General features: G+C 35.8%; 1 protein-coding gene and 1 long non-coding RNA gene across 2 annotated transcripts; one reads left to right on the top strand and one right to left on the bottom strand.

The window, feature by feature from the left end:
• The first annotated feature begins 9,324 nt into the window (after positions 1 to 9,324).
• Positions 9,325 to 9,835, top strand: LOC113724141 (uncharacterized). Its single transcript, XR_011839788.1, has 2 exons — positions 9,325 to 9,495; positions 9,582 to 9,835. It is a non-coding gene; the product is annotated as an uncharacterized lncRNA (long non-coding RNA).
• Positions 9,836 to 13,435: 3,600 nt separating this feature from the next.
• On the bottom strand, positions 13,436 to 14,400 carry LOC113724140 (uncharacterized mitochondrial protein AtMg00310-like). Its single transcript, XM_027247076.1, has 2 exons — positions 13,875 to 14,400; positions 13,436 to 13,755 (listed from the first exon to the last, which is right to left on the bottom strand). The coding sequence occupies exons 1-2, from the start codon at positions 14,398 to 14,400 to the stop codon at positions 13,436 to 13,438; spliced, it is 846 nt and encodes a 281-aa protein (XP_027102877.1).
• Positions 14,401 to 16,914: the final 2,514 nt, after the last annotated feature.

The raw sequence follows: 16,914 nt of genomic DNA, 5'->3' as shown, positions 1-16,914 counted from the left end.
TTGACTTTGTCAAGAAACCGGTCAAAAACCGGTCGGACCGCTAAACCGCTGAACCGGATTTGAACCGGTTATTTCCGGTTTTTGAGTTTCCTTTTTTTTTTTTTTTTTTTTTTTTGCAAAATGTAGTTATCAAGATTCGAACTCAAGACCTTTGTAATAGAAGACCAATGTAGTAACCGTTGCACTATCACATCTTATTAGTTTTTTTTGATAACTTATTTATATAAAACAAACACTCATATTTCTTTTGTTCCATTTTTTTCACAAAATATCATCCTTTCATGACTCTTTCTTTTTAATCTTCAACACACACACACACACACACACACACTCTCTCTCTCTCTATCATCTTTTCTTTTGCCACTCATTTTTTAATCAAACCTCTTTATTTTTAATTTATTGATGTTTTCTTCCATATTTTAATTTTGTTTTTGTCCATTAAATTTAAAAAAGTTAAAAAAGAATTATTTTTCTTTAACCCAATTTATTTAATACCACAACCACTCACTTTTATCTAATTTTTTGTTTCTTATCAAATTTGCATTTCTATTTTCAATTCTCTTGATTTTCTTCGAACTCCAAACTTTCTTTTTTAAATTGTAAATTTAAATTCCAAAATGTAAATTAAAATTTAAGTTCACAATGTCTAAATTCTCATAGACGTGAATTTTGTATAATTTCAAATATTGTGATATTTTTGGATTATATTTAAGATTTTTTTGGTAGATATAATTGAAATTGAGATGAAATTTATTTGTTTTAACTTATAATTTTAAAAATTTATTTTTAAAAATCCAAGTTATTCAAAAATAGTAAACTTTTCATCATATAAAGTATTAAATTATCCATTACATGTCTTATTTTGTGCACATATATATTTATATAAATTATTTTTAAAAAAATTCATTGAACCGAGGTTGAACCGGTCCGACCGGTTGAACCTCGACCCTTTCACTTCACCGGTTCGATTAACGGTCCGGTTTTTAAAACATTGTTTCAAAATTACAAACATAACGTAACATTTTAAAGTTTTAAAAAAAATGTTCACTTTTCAATGTGGATAAATCTAAAACTAAAGGATAAAAGAAGGACAGATTTAAATGGTACTATATTTAATGTTAAGGACTTGGTGTTCAGGATTTTTGGTACAGAATATTTTTTTTTTGAGTGTTATCATAGAGGGCTAGGCATTTGGTCATCTGATTCATCTTGCTAAGGATTTTGCCCAGAGTTGTCATACTGTAAATACTACTCGCTTTGTTCATGCTAGAAGAGTTGGCAGCCAAGCAGTCTACAAGGTTGTCCAGAACACAGTTAAACAATTGCCTGCAACTATGAGTTTTCTGGTGTCTGTATTTAAAAGGGCAGTTGTACCTAAGGTTTGCAAAATTGGGATTCTATGTAGGATTGATTTTAGTTTCACAGGATTAGATCGTAGGATCGTAAGATCCCACCAAAAGCTCCCAAATTAACTAAATTAATTAATTTGAAATTCATATACAGTTTTGTACAACCTAAAAGATATCAAATAAGTAAATTATTTATAAACATATAGCATTTTTACCTATAGCTTGACAAGAAATAAAGAAGAAGAATATAAACAGTTATAAATAGGCTCTGTTTGGTTTCATTTTTTTTTTTTGAAAAACAAGTTTTGTATATACAATATTACAGTAATACACAAATAAAAATAACTCAAAAAATACTATATCCATTCAATATATCAAAAACAACTCCAAGTATACCAAAAAAATTTAAAAATAAAATTTACACTATCTTCATCTTCCATCTATTACCACTACCATCACCCAACCCACCATCTTCCTCCTCCTTCTCTTGTTTCCTCTTTCCTCTCATTCCCTCTTCCCCCTCCCTCTTTTTCCTCCTCATTCCTCTCCCTTCCTCTTCCATCTCCCTCTTTTTCCTCCTTCCTCCTTCCCTTCCCCTTCCCCTCCTTTTCCTCGCTACACCCCACTTACTCCCCTCTAGCCTCAACCAAATTGAGGCCTTTGGTCCCAAATCGGAGAGGGGAAGGATGGGGAGAGGCAAAGTATGGCGAGAAAGGGGAGGGAAAGGGAAGAGTGGTAGGGGGGAGAGAGGGAGGAGGAAGAGGAACGGGAAGAAGAAAGGAAGGAGAAAGGGGATGGTGGCGGTGGTGGGTAGTGGTGGTGAGTGGAGTGCTAAATTTTAAAAATTATTCTAAAAATTTTTAAACTTTACAAATTCCCTAAAATATATCACAAAAATACCTCCAAAAACACCACTAAAAACATGTACAATAAAAGTTTTGCATATACATTGATATAGTAAAATATTTCAAAAACACCTTAAAAAACAACTAATCCAAACGGAGCCAATGATTACAAGTCTTAAAACCAAATGTTTTACTGTTTACACAATAATAATTTCAAATCTAAGATAATCATCAATCTCCACCAAGGTCATAACTTCCAAATCCAAGGTCTCCAACATTAAAATTAACTAGTAAAATGTCATCTATTAAAATGGCACATTTGTTTTTCTCCATTCATGTACCTCGCATGATTTTCTAATTATTTGCTTTCATTCTTTTAGCAATTCAGCTATGTAGTTGGCTACAACTAGCAAAACTTTTTAAGATATCATTCTCTTAAAATACCTCAAATTTTTTCAAGAAACTAGATTAATTATTTACATATTTCAATTATTTTTAGACCCTTTTTTATTTCTAGTAAAACCCAAACCAACATAGAAGAATAAACACTATTAATAGATTATTAGTACAGCCCCAAACCAACATAGAAAAATAAACACCATTGACACAACTTTAGATGCAATTCACAAGAATATTAAGTAGTACAAGGACGACAAATATTAGAAACAAACACTAGAACAAAATCCACAACTATATATATTTCAATGTCACAAAATAACCAAAAAAAAAAAAAAGAAACAGAACGCCAATGAAATCCATAGCTATATATTTCCATATCACAAAATAACTACAAAAAAAAAAGAAAGAAAACCAACGGAACCCCAAAATGAAAAGAAAAGGCCCAGGTGTCTTACCCAATCAGAAATAAGAATAAAACCTATCTTAAAACTTAATAATAAAAGCATTTAGTACACATATATATCTAATAGACATAATTAAAAGAAACAATCAAATTAGGGGTTACGGGTACTCGTGATTGTTTTTGTTGGGTGACTTCTTCTACCAAATATTTCTTGAGTTTGGACAAGGATACAACGACAATAGAAAATTAGAGATGGGAGATTGGCAAAATTTTGTAAAATTTTATTGGAATCTAGATGGAGAAGAAGTTTGGAATAGAGATAGGAAAGAACCGAAGAAGCTTTCTCTCTCTTCCTCCTTTGTTGATTGTTGGAAAATTATGATTCAAGGATCTAATTCTTTCATAAGTTACAAACCTATTCCAAATGTTTCCATTTTATTTCAAAATTTAACCCACATTTACAAAATTTTCAAAAATCCATAGCGCAACACAATCGTACAATCGTACGATCCTACCATCCCACAAAGGATTCTAATGATCCTATGCATAGTAAGACAATTTTTTATTCTATGCATGATCCGAATTGATTTTGCTAATCCAGATCATAGGATCATACGATTCTACAATCCTGATCGTGATTTTGACAACCATGGTTGTACCTATCATTTTAATTTTAGCTCACATCGATATGTTCATTCAACTGTTATCTAGTGAAACAAAAAAGGAATTTCAAAAGAAAAACATATGGTGGATCAAAAGCACTTGGCTAGCAATGAAATCTTTGGAAACATATTATAGGCTGCATTTGGAGGGATTATTTCAAGTTGAGAAAGAAGGGTACAAGAATTACTTTACTTTACTAAGAAAAAAAAATAACATATATTGAATAGATGAAAACTTGCTAGTAGCCTAGTACTAAAATGTAGAGCAAGGCTTGATCTTGATTCCTGGCACTTAGGGGTGGGCGCGGGTCGGGTACCCGCCCCATTCACCATTTGGCTGACCCGATCCGCACCTTGCGGATCAGCCATTTTCTGACCCTTACTCGCCCCGAATATCAGCGGGTACCCGGGTCGGATCAGCCGGTACCCGTCCCGTCCCGTTTATCATTTAATTTTTTTAAAAAAATTATTTATATCAATTTAATTTTATATTTTACACATTCATCTAAGATTTAATAATTTTTTTTCTAAAAAAAGGTTTCCCACCAAGAAACAAGCATATGAAGAGAATATAAGATAAAGGAAAAAAATTAAAAGAATTCAAAATCAATAAAAATTTGAAATGAGTAGCACAATTTTTAATATATATATTCCACATTAATTAAACTTTTTTCTATAAAATATAAGATCATGGCCTTTACAAATGAATCTTGTAAATAAACTATAGTCTCTCATATTTTGTAATGCAATTTATTCAATAAAATTACTTATTTAGTTCTAACTTATTATTTTATAGTGTGTGTATAAAAATAAAAATAAAAATAAAAAAAAAATATATATATATATATATATATATGCGGGGCGGATCGGGTATCCGCGGGTTTTTAATTATGTGACCCTAACCCGCCCCGCATCTTAGCGGATACCCGACCCTCTTTTGACCCGATCAAATAATAAAAATCGGATATCCTAATTTTCGGATCGGATCGGATCGGATATGACGGATTTTCGGGTTAGCGAATAATTTTGCCCACCCCTACTGGCACTTTTCAATCCAAAACTACTTCACTTTTTTTTTATATATATAACCAATCCTCCCGCCAAAAAAAGGCACAAAACTTATTTTTTGTTCTTCTTCTGTCATGGTTTGGGAGGTGGGTTTTTTATGGAGATGAAGAAAGAGCCAGTGAAGAGTGGAAATTTTGTGTGACTAAACAAAGGACGGCTGAGGAGGCTAGAAATGGCTAGATGGGGGGGGGAAGAGTGGAAAAAGGTGGAGTTAGAGTTTAGGGTTTTTGGCAAATGGGGGCACAGTTGTAAAATAGAAAAAATTTTTATCCTTTCCTCAAACTTGAGAGGCTAGGCCTTTGGGCTTTGGGATTGAAATTGGGAGACTGGCTTTTTTGGTTTTGTTGTTATGGGCTAGTAAAATACAAACTAGGTGGAGTTTTGATGGATGTCCTATCTGCCTTTTCTATTTCTTTTTTTTTTTAAATATTCTTTATTAAGCAAATCTGAGAATATGTATCATTGTCAAGTGTGGATTGAAAAGTTCTTGTTACTTCTGTTTGGATTGCTATTTTTAAGAGTTTTATAAAAAATATATATATATATATATTGTGGTGATTTGATGTATGTAAGGTAAAAAAAATGATTGAAAAATGTGTTTGCAAAAAATATAAAAATTTTTCTACTTAAAATTACAATCTAAAGCAGCTTCTGCTAGTGTTTTTGGACTTGTCCTGCTTGGATTGCAATTTTTTTTGAAGTTTTTATAGAAAATGTACTATAACGATTATATATATATGAGGTAAAAAAGTAATTGAATCTTTAGCCACCATAAAAAACTTTAAATCTTGATGGGGTGAGAAATCAAGGGTTCAAATCTTGCATCCCTTAACTTGCCACAATATATAGTTTGCTCAAATTCATATGAATATGTAGTGCACCCGTCTAGTCTGATGGTGATTTAATCCCAGTCAATTCTCCTGTAGGCTCATCTACGCCTCCTTCCTAGATTCGATTAGAGTAGGAGTAGATAAGTGAAAAATGATCAAAAAAATGTAAAAAAGTGATTAAAAAATATGTTCACGGAAAACGTAGAAAATTGTTGATGAAAAATGGTTTTCCGAACAAAAATTTTAACCATGATTCCTGAGTTAAGGGGACAAGTTACAACTATCAATTAATCACAAAATCTTTGCGAAGAAATGTCTACATGCAACAATCGTTGGATGAAAACTACGATGTGATTTCAAAATTACAAACACAACGTAAAGTTTTAAGATTTTAAAAAATTGAGAAAATGTTCACTTTTTAGGGTGGATATATCTAAAATGTAAGGATAAAATAAGGATAGATTTAAATGGTACTGTACTATATTTAATTTATGGGTTAATTACATTTACCTCCCTTGAGGTTTGATCATATTACCAATCAATCCCTGTAATTTGTCCAAATAACGGTCTCACCTTTTGAATAATCAAACATTTAACAAAAACCCCCTTAATGCCGAAAATGCCCTTATTGAGGCCATGTTGCATTAAAAAAAGAACATATTTTTATTTTATTAACCCTGAAGCAATCCAAAAAAATAGAAAAATGTTTTTGCTTATTATTTTATAAAAACCATATCTTTGCTTCCATAAATAGTTTTGAATCAATAATTATTTTAAATCTTAAAAATGAATATTAAAAATTAGATAAATTGAAAGAAAAATAAAAAAAAAGAAAAAATAATTTTAATTCCTGAAGTATGGTTCAAATTGAGGAAAACATGCCTTGTGTTCTCCGCAACATGCCTTGAACCACAAATTCGAACCATACTTGAGGATTTAAAATAATTGCTTCTTTTTTATTTTTCTTTCAATTTACCTAATTTTTAATATTCATTTTTAAGATTTAAAATAATTATTGATTCAAAACTATTTATGGAAGCAAAGATATGATTTTTATAAAATAATAAGCAAAAACTTTTTTCTATTTTTTTGGATTATTTGAAGGTTAATAAATAAAAATATGTTCTTTTTTTAATGCAACATGGCCTCAAAAAGGGCATTTTCGGCATTAAGGGGGGTTTTTGTTAAATGTTTGATCATTCAAAGGGTGAGACCGTTATTTAAACAAATTATAGGGATTGATTGGTAATATGGTCAAACCTCAGGGGAGATAAATATAATTAACCCTTAATTTATTTGGAAGGAGTAAAAAGAGCGGGTTGGGAACTCGGTGTTCAGGATTTTTGGTACACACTTCCTTTTTTTTTTGGAGTGTTATCATAGAGGTTAGGCATTTGGTCATCTGATTCATCTTGCTAAGGATTTTGCCAAGAGTTCCCATACTGTAAATACTACTCGTTTTGTTCATGCTAGAAGATATGGCAGCCAACCAGCCCACATGTTTGTCCAAAACACAGTTAAACAATTGGTTGCAATTATAAGCTATTTGGGGACTTTATTTGAAAGGGTGGTTGCACATATCATTTTTATTTTAGTTCACATCAATATGTTCATTCAACCTTTTACCTAGTGAAATAAAAATGGAATACCAAAAGAAAAAATATGGTAGATCAAAAGCACTTGGCTGGCAATGAAATCTTTGGAAACATACTAAAGGCTACATTTGGAGGCAATATTTCAAGTTGAGAAGGAAGGATCCAAGAATTACAAATTAGACTAGTGGTAGAGAAAAAAATAAAATGTACTAAATATATGAAAACAATGCTAGTAGCCTAGTGCTAAAATGCAGGGTTAATTCCTTAGATTATAGCTAGAAGAAAAAAAGCCGGCCAATTATTGCTCTGACAAAGTTTGTGAACTAAACTATACATGTCGTATTGACGAAGCGCGACAGGATAAAGAAAAAAAAAATTTTTTTAAAAGCAAAGGCAAAAGCAAGCACCGGGTGAGAATGGTAAATCTTAACCCTCACACAATGTTGATGACTTCCATCTTTCTAAGGAGGTAGTGCAATCTAAGCCGTTGATTTCTGAAATCAGTGATAGTTTTTTTTTGTCAAAATGTCACTAGCTTTAATATTAATTAATTTTGTGCCTATACAGCATTGTACAAAATGAAGCATCCTCCGCGCACTTATCGCGTTCGGGTCAGGTTGGGTCACCAAATCTGGGCCACAGGGGATTAGTCGGACCCCGTAAGGATTGACCCAAACACCCCTGTGTCGACAAAAAAAAAAAAATTGTACAAAAGGGAGCAACTGCTCCATCAGGACTGTGATGGTCGTTTGAGCCACAGAGGGAAAGATCTTTCCCACTTAACATCATGTATCAGTTTGGTTGAAAATTTTGCAAGCTTAAAACTAACTCTATCTTCATGCTGACTAACTAAGTAGAAATTACACTTCCAAAAGGATGCTTTTAGTTGCTTTATATCTCTGATGATGACTGCAAGCTAGGATTCATCTTCAGCTTCTTCATTTAGCCTAACTATCAAGGCTTTACATTCAGATTGGATCTCTAAAGAAGCCCACTGTTGTTCCATTGCAAATAACAATCCTGTACGAATTGCTAGAGCATCTGTTAAGATCCTATCTCCGCTGAAAGTTAAAGGGATCGCCTTTGTTGCTGTTAGCTTCCTACTGTTATCTCTGACTACTATTCCTATTCCTGCCTTTTTCCTTGTTCTATCTACAGCTCCACAGGTGGCCACACACATTGCTCCTGGGACTTCCACCGTGGGTAGCCTGGTTAAACTTGTGGGGCTTGAATCCAAGATTTGACTCCTTTCTTCTTTCCCTATCTCTTCATATTCAAGCCATTCTTGTTGAGCCCTGGTGACTATCAGGTGGCTTTCTTGAACCTTTGAATTGAAACAGACTTTGTTCCTGCTCTTCCATAAGTGCCACAGGAAGTTTGCTGTCTGGGCAATATGACCTGATCCCTGGTTCCTGTGAGTAGCCTCTTGTAATTTGCCCCACTATCTTTCGAAGTTCCACTGGTGCTCGAGGCATCCATCCCACTGAATTGGGAATAGCCTCCAGCTATCCTGGACATTCCTGCAAAAAAAGAATAAGTGCTCAATTGTATCAATGGTATCAATGGCAGAGATTGTGGCAGAGGTTATGGGAAAGATTGTGGCAGATATTATGGGAAAGATTATGGCAGATTATGACAGACATTATGGCTAAAATCTGTATATATTTCTTACCTAGAATAGAAAATCAGTTACAATAGCTGTATATTAGATCAATCAATCAAGTGTATATAGGGGTTTACCAAAAATAGATTGTACAGGAATTCTTATTTAATAGAAAGGACCAGGAAGAGGAAAGGGGCCGATTCCAGTCAATTTACTCAAATTTTGACATGGTATCAGAGCCTACCTTTTGAATCTATAAGATATTTTGAGTGTTTTTTTTTCTATAGCTTTTTGGGTTGATTTCTATTCAACATTCTGATTTTGATATTTCTTAGTTTATCAATCTGTGATTTCGGATTTGCATTTGAGTTTTGTTAAGAATGGCTGCTGAGAATTCTTTTGGAAGACAATCTGCAGAGACTTTGGGTATCAGACTTACAGGGAAGAATTATACAACATGGGAATTTCAGTTTAGAATGTTTCTGAAAGGGAAGGAGCTTTGGGGTCACATTGATGGGTCTTCTACTACTTCTGGAACTGAGAAAGAAATAAGTCAATGGGAGACAAATGATTCACGAATTATTTCATGGATTTTAGCATCCATTGAACCTCATATGGTGAACAGCTTACGTTCATTTAATACTGCAAAGGAGATATGGAATTTTCTGAAACGCATATATCATCAACACAACACTGCAAGACGATTTCAGCTTGAACTTGATATCAGTAAGTTCAGTCAAGGTAATCTCTCTATTGAGCAATATTATTTTGAATTTCTAAATCTGTGGGGTGAATATTCTGATATCATCTACTCTGAGATACCTAAGGAGGCCTTAGCAAGCTTTCAAAAAGTTCATCAAGTTAGCATGCGTGATCAGTTTTTGATGAAACTGAGGCCAGAATTTGAGACTGCTCGGGGTGGATTGCTGAATCGAAATCCAGTTCCTTCTTTGGATGTGTGTGTTGGTGAATTGTTACGGGAAGAACAAAGATTGGCTACACAGTCAATTCTAAGTGCAGCTGGTGGGACATCAGAGGTTGTCAATGTTGCTTATGCTGCACAAGGAAGGAATAGAGGAAAGGGACAAATGCAGTGCTACAGCTGCAAGGAGTTTGGCCATATTGCTCGCAATTGTGGTAAGAAATTCTGCAATTACTGTAAGCAAAGTGGACATATTCTCAAGGAATGTCCTACACGTCCGGAAAACAGGCGAGCCCAAGCTTTTCAAGCTACTGTTCCAGATGCTCCTGTTATTGGTCCTACATCTACAACCAGCCAGACTGTTATGACCCCAGAAATGGTCCAGCAGATGATTCTTACTGCATTTTCTGCCCTTGGTCTTCAAGGTCAAGGTAAGCCAGCTTCATCTACTTGGTTTATCGACTTAGGAGCCACCAATCATATGACTGGTTCATCTGATTTTTTACAAAATTTGCGGCCATATACTGGTCGCCAAAATATTCAGATTGCTAATGGTAGTAATCTTCCAATTACAACTATTGGTGATATTGGACATTCTTTTCGCCATGTATTTGTTGCTCCTAAGTTGTCTACTAATTTAATCTCTGTTGGACAGCTAGTGGAGAATCATTGTGATGTACATTTCTCTCGTGGTGGTTGTCTTGTGCAGGACCAGATGTCGGGGAAGGTAATCGCGAAGGGGCCCAGAGTGGGAAGATTATTTCCATTGCAATTTACTGTTCCTAGAACTTTATCTTTAGCCTCTATGATTGTTGAAAATAAGGCTGAAATTTGGCATAGACGATTGGGCCATCCAAATAATGTCATTTTATCTGATTTAATAAAGCGTGGTTTTCTTGGTGCTAAAAATCAAGGTTTTACTCATGCATCATCTCTTGATTGTTCTGTGTGTAAATTGGGAAAGAGTAAGATGTTACCTTTTCCTACTTCTGTTGGTTGTGCTAGTGCATGCTTTGAGATAATACATAGTGGTGTTTGGGATATTACTCCTGTCATTTCACATGCGCAGTATAAATACTTTGTGACATTCATTGATGACTATAGTCGGTTCACATGGATATATTTTCTGCGCACTAAAGCTGAGGTGTTTACTGTTTTTCAAACCTTTGTGGCTTACATTGAGACACAATCTTCCACTTGTATTAAGATCTTACGGTCTGATAATGGTAGGGAATATGTGTCACATGACTTCCAAGCCTACTTGCAACGCAAAGGGATCATATCTCAGAGATCATGTCCTTATACCCCTCAACAAAATGGGGTGGCTGAACGCAAAAACCGCCATTTGTTGGATATGGTTCGAACATTACTCTTGCAATCTTCTGTACCCCCTAGATTTTGGGTTGAAGCTTTGTCAACTGCTGTGTATTTGATTAATCGATTGCCTTCTCAACAATTGGATTTTGATTCTCCTTATTATCATCTTTTTGGTGTACATCCTAATTATCACATGCTACACACATTTGGTTGTGTTTGTTTTGTTCACCTACCACCTCATGAGCGCTACAAGCTTGCAGCTCAGTCAGTTCGGTGTGCCTTTATGGGCTATAGCACCACTCAAAAAGGATTCTTATGTTATGATGCTGTTGCTAATCGTTTGCGTGTCTCTCGACATGTCATTTTCTTTGAGCATGAGTACTATTTTCAGCAGCACACTTTTTCTTCCAACAATGTTGTTCTTCCTAGCTTTGATGATATCTCTCCACCAATTCAACGATTTAGACCTGGCATTGTCTATCAACGTCGACGACTTCCATCATTAGAAATCCTTCCCGATCCTGCTCCACTGCCTACCACTTCTGAGGATTCTGTGACTCTACGACGATCTTCCCGTATCAGCAAGCCTCCTGATAGGTATGGTTTCTCTGCCGCTTTAGTTGACACTGCAGTACCTTCCTCTTATTCTCAAGCAATTAAACATGCATGTTGGGTAAAAGCTATGGACGAAGAACTTCAAGCTCTTTTGGAGAATCATACTTGGGACATCGTACCTTGTCCTACTGGTGTAAAATCCATTGGCTGTAAATGGGTCTATTCCATTAAATTACGGTCCGATGGAACGCTTGATAGACATAAAGCGAGATTGGTGGCCTTTGGTAATCGACAGGAATATAGAATCAATTATGAGGAGACATTTGCTCCTGTAGCAAAGATGACTACGGTACGACTTGTTCTTGCCATTGCTGCTTCTAAGGGATGGTCACTGCGACAGATGGACGTTAAGAATGCCTTTTTACATGGAGATCTGAAAGAAGACATTTATATGACTCCACCACCAGGGTTATTCTCCACACCTTCAGGTGATGTTTGTAAGTTGAAACGATCACTCTATGGTTTGAAACAAGCTCCACGTGCTTGGTTTGATAAATTTCGTTCCGCACTTCTTGGTTTCTCCTTTGTCCAAAGCCAGTATGATTCCTCTTTGTTTCTTTGCAAGACATCTAAAGGCATTGTCATACTTCTTGTATATGTTGATGATATTGTTATTATCGGGACTGATTCTGCATTGATTTCTCAACTTCAAGACCATCTTCAACGTTGTTTCCATATGAAAGATCTGGGTTCTTTACAGTATTTTTTAGGTCTTGAGGTATATTCTAATTCCACCGGTATTTTCTTACACCAGCACAAATACATTCGGGAGTTAATTGCTTTGGCTGGTCTTTAAGATGGTCGATCCGTTGATATCCCTTTGGAAGTGAATGTTAAATATCGTCATGATGAAGGTGATCTTATCTCTGATCCGTCTTTATATCGACAGCTGGTGGGTAGTCTAAACTACCTGACTATTACTCGCCCTGATATCTCTTTTACTGTTCAACAAGTTAGTCAGTTTATGCAAGCACCTCGGCACCTTCATTTGGCAGCTGTTCGCCGCATTGTTCGCTATTTGAAAAGCACTTCTTCTCTTGGTCTTTTCTTTCCAGCAAACTCTCCTATTCGCCTGATTGCATATAGTGATGCTGATTGGGCTGGTTGTTCTGATACTAGACGTTCAGTTACTGGTTGGTGCATATTCCTTGGTACTTCTCTCGTTTCCTGGAAAAGCAAGAAGCAAGACAGGGTGTCTAAGTCTTCTACGGAGTCTGAGTATCGTGCTATGTCTTCTGCATGCTCTGAAATTGTTTGGCTCCGTGGATTGTTAGGTGAGCTCAGGTTTCCTCAAAAAGGGTCTACACCGCTCCATGCCGACAACACTAGTGCAATTCAAATTGCTGCTAATCCAGTATTTCACGAGCGTACCAAACACATTGAAGTGGATTGTCACTCTATTCGTGAATCATATGATGCTCAGGTCATCTTTCTTCCGCATATCCCCACTGATCTCCAGATTGCGGATGTGTTTACTAAAGCTCTCTCCAAAAATCGTCATCACTTTCTTGTTGACAAATTGATGCTTGTTGATCAGCCAGCATCAATTTGAGGGGGGATATCAATGGTATCAATGGCAGAGATTGTGGCAGAGGTTATGGGAAAGATTGTGGCAGATTATATGGCAGATTATATGGCAGAGGTTATGGGAAAGATTGTGGCAGATATTATGGGAAAGATTATGGCAGATTATGACAGACATTATGGCTAAAATCTGTATATATTTCTTACCTAGAATAGAAAATCAGTTACAATAGCCGTATATTAGGTCAATCAATCAAGTGTATATAGGGGTTTACCAAAAATAGATTGTACAGGAATTCTTATTTAATAGAAAGGGCCAGGAAGAGGAAAGGGGCCGATTCCAGTCAATTTACTCAAATTTTGACAAATTGTTTCTACATCTTCTCCACATCTTCGGCAAACATTGCATCCTTTCCCTATCCATGTGGCAATTGCTTCATTTGTTGGAAGGGTCTGATTGAGGCATTTCCAGATGAAGTGCTTAATCTTATGCTTCAAGTTGAGTCCCCAAAGTCTTTTCCAGATCATTTCTTTACTTGGCTCTGTGCTTTGTCCACCCTGATCCAACTTGCTGGGTCTATGGTTCTTTGCCATTTCCTTTAAAAGAGAGTAGCCTGTCTTGACTGAGTAGATCTCCGACCTTGTGAGATTCCATCTTATTCTGTCTCGGCCATCATAGAGGCTTAAAGGGATGCTTTGAATAGCTACACTCTCTTCTTCAAAAATAGCCTATTTATGATACCTGGATCCCACTGTTGTCCCATGATCAGCTGCTTCACCGTGATGATTTCACAGTTGGTAGGTATGGTTGATTGAATTTTACCTCCTGTCAAGTTTGAAACCCATCTATCCTCCCAGATGTTGATTGTTTCCCCGTTTCCCACATTCTTCCTACTTCCCTCTTCTATAAGGCCTATAGAGCTGTGTATACTTTGCCAAATCCATGAATCCCCTGCTGCCTTTGTAGCCTGTAAAATAGAAGAATTTGGAAAATATTTAGCTTTCATGATCTTACTAACAAGCAAGTTTGGTTTTGTGATGAACTTCCAAACTTGCTTTGCTAGTAAGGCCATGTTGAAATCCTCGAGGTCCCTAAAATCCAATCCTCCTCTTTCTTTGATATTTGTCAAATGGGACCAGCTCATCCAATGGATTTTCCTCTTGTTGCCTTCGCTACCCCACCAGTAGTTTGCCATGATGGAACTTAACTCCTTGCATAATCCCTTTGGCAATTTAAAAACTGACATAGTATAAGCTGGCATGGCCATTGCTACTGACTTCAGGAGGACTTCTTTTCCTGCTTAGTTCAACAATCTTCCTTCCCAACCTTGAATTTTCTTTTTGACACTTTCCCGGATGAAGCTCATAATCTGATTTTTTGACCGTCCTATAACAAGGGGAAGTCCCAAGTATTTACCCTGAGGGCCTGAGCAACTACTTTGATCCCCTCCAGCTCCCTCATTATGTCTTCCTACACCTGTCTGTTTGTGTTCTTGCTGAAAAGGGCCGTTGATTTCTCCAAGTTGATTTGTTGTCCTAATGCGGTTTCATAGACTTTCGGGATCCTCTTTATTTCCTTTATCTCACCTACATTTGCTTTACAAAAAATCAAGGAATCGCCAGCAAACAAAAGGTGGGACAGACTTGGAGCGTTCCTAGCCAGCTTCAGACCGGAGATTCTTTTGTTTTTCAAGGCTTGGTTAAAGAGACTACAGAGGCCTTCAGCACAGATAATGAAAAGGTAAGGGGATAAGGGGTCCCTTGTCTAATGCCCCTAGAAGGAACTACATAGCCTTTTTTGTCACCATTGATATTGAAAGAAAATGAAACTGAATTTAAGCAAGGGATAATCCATTTAATCAAAATAGGGCAGAAGCCCATTTTAGCCATCACCGCAGCAATAAAGTTCCACTTCACTCTATCATAGGCTTTTGACATGTCTAATTTCAAGGCCATATAGCCATCTTTACCTCGTCTCTTGTTATTTAGGTTGTAAACACCAAATTTTAAATAATTTGTATGTTGCATCTATTTCATGATTTTTGTTTTAGATTGTTTGCATTTTAGTTCATTATTGTTTGTTTTGCACTTTTAGTTGTTATTTTATTTTAGTTTTATTCATTTTACCTTTTTAGTTTGTCTAGTTCATTTGCTATTTATTTTTATTTGTCATATTAGTTTTATTCATTTTTTAGTTTTAGTTTTTAGTTTTTAGTTTTGTTTTTTTTAAGTTTTTAAGTTTAGCGTAGAGTTTCTAGAAAAAGGAAAGAAAAAAGAAAAAGAAAAACATTCAAAAAAATATGTTTTAATTATTTTTGTTTTATTCATTGCTTTCTTGGAAAAAATGAAAAAAACGATGAAAATGGAAAATGAAAAAGAGAAAATTGGAAATTGCATTTTTTTTGTTGTTTCTAGTTTATTTATTTTTCATCCAATATTGATTAAAGTGTTTTTTGTTATTTTTAATTTTGTTTCAAAAAAAAAAAATGAGGACCGCGGCATGCAAGCTGCGTTTTGGTCGCAGCTTGCAAGGGAACTTTGAGGCAGCTCCTTCAGCTGCAAATAGAGAAGAAATGACAGAGGATTTAGGGTGTTTGATTCCAGTATATAAAGAAAGAGATGGCAAGAAAAGAGAGAGAGGGTTGACAGCCGCAAAGAGGGAGAAAGATTGAGAGGGTGAGGAAAAAAAAACAGAGGATCAACAAAGGCTTTTCAGAAGAAAAAGAAGGCAGCTTTGTGAGGTTAGAAGTAAGATAAAGGGGAGATTGGGGGGAGAACAGCAAAAGAAAGACACGAAAAGAATAGACGACGGCTGAGAGTTTTGAGGGAAACGAAAAGGGAGAGACGGGAACAAGGGGAAGAAACCAGAGAAAAGGATTAGCGGCGTGTGAGGTTACTGGGGGAGGGGAAATCAGAGAAAGAAAACCGCAAGAGTGGTGGGCTAGATTAGAACTGAAAGGCAAGAATAGAGGGGAGGAGGAGGCAAAGAAGAAACAGAGGAACGACATCAGAGAAGTAAAGCTTCAATCATCAACTACGTCGGCGACCAAGTTTTTCTTTCTTACGGTAAGAACTCTTTCTTTTTCCTGGGATTTAAGTTTTAGTATTCAGATATCATTTTTGGTTTTTATGAGAGGAGTTTTGGTCAGTTCTAGTTGATCGAAGTTGGTAAGCATGTCTTCCATCGTCTGTGGGTTGCCGCTTGCTTCATCTTGTATTATTCTTGTGTTTATACCCCAAAGTTGGGATCTTTTGCTGTTTATATGCATGTCCATTACCTTAATGCTTAGGATTGTTTGGTGCTGTTGTTAGATTTTGTTATTAGGTTGTGGTTAGCGGCAAGATGTTAACTTTAAACAGAAAAAATGACATTTTTCATGGCTAGCTCATTCGAGAAGGCATCTGGGTTCATATGTAGCAGAAAATTCCCATGTTTGTGTTGTTATTCTTGTTTGTATGCTGAAATCTTAAGGTTTCATGTCGGCAAAAAAAATGGGAAAGAATGTTTGGGGGTCTTGTTGCCTGAGTTTAGATGGTTTCAACTGAGTTTGTTTGCGCATAAATTTGCTGCAGCAAGTTCAGAAATTTTCAGTTTGTTGCATCGATACGTGTGGGTTGGTTTTTCTGAAGTAGTTGTAAATTTTGTTTTGGTCAAGTTTCTTCCTGTGGGTCTGTTTATCTAAGTCTTCGTCATATCACAAACTGGCTGCTGAATCTTTTTACATAAAGTTTATGTTTCCAGATAGGCATGCCGCCAGTTTCTTCTTCTTTTTCTCCTTTTT

The sequence above is a fragment of the Coffea arabica genome, chromosome 2c (assembly GCF_036785885.1).
Source record: "Coffea arabica cultivar ET-39 chromosome 2c, Coffea Arabica ET-39 HiFi, whole genome shotgun sequence".
Lineage (NCBI taxonomy): Eukaryota > Viridiplantae > Streptophyta > Magnoliopsida > Gentianales > Rubiaceae > Coffea > Coffea arabica.
This window is presented reverse-complemented; position numbering and strand designations above follow the sequence as displayed.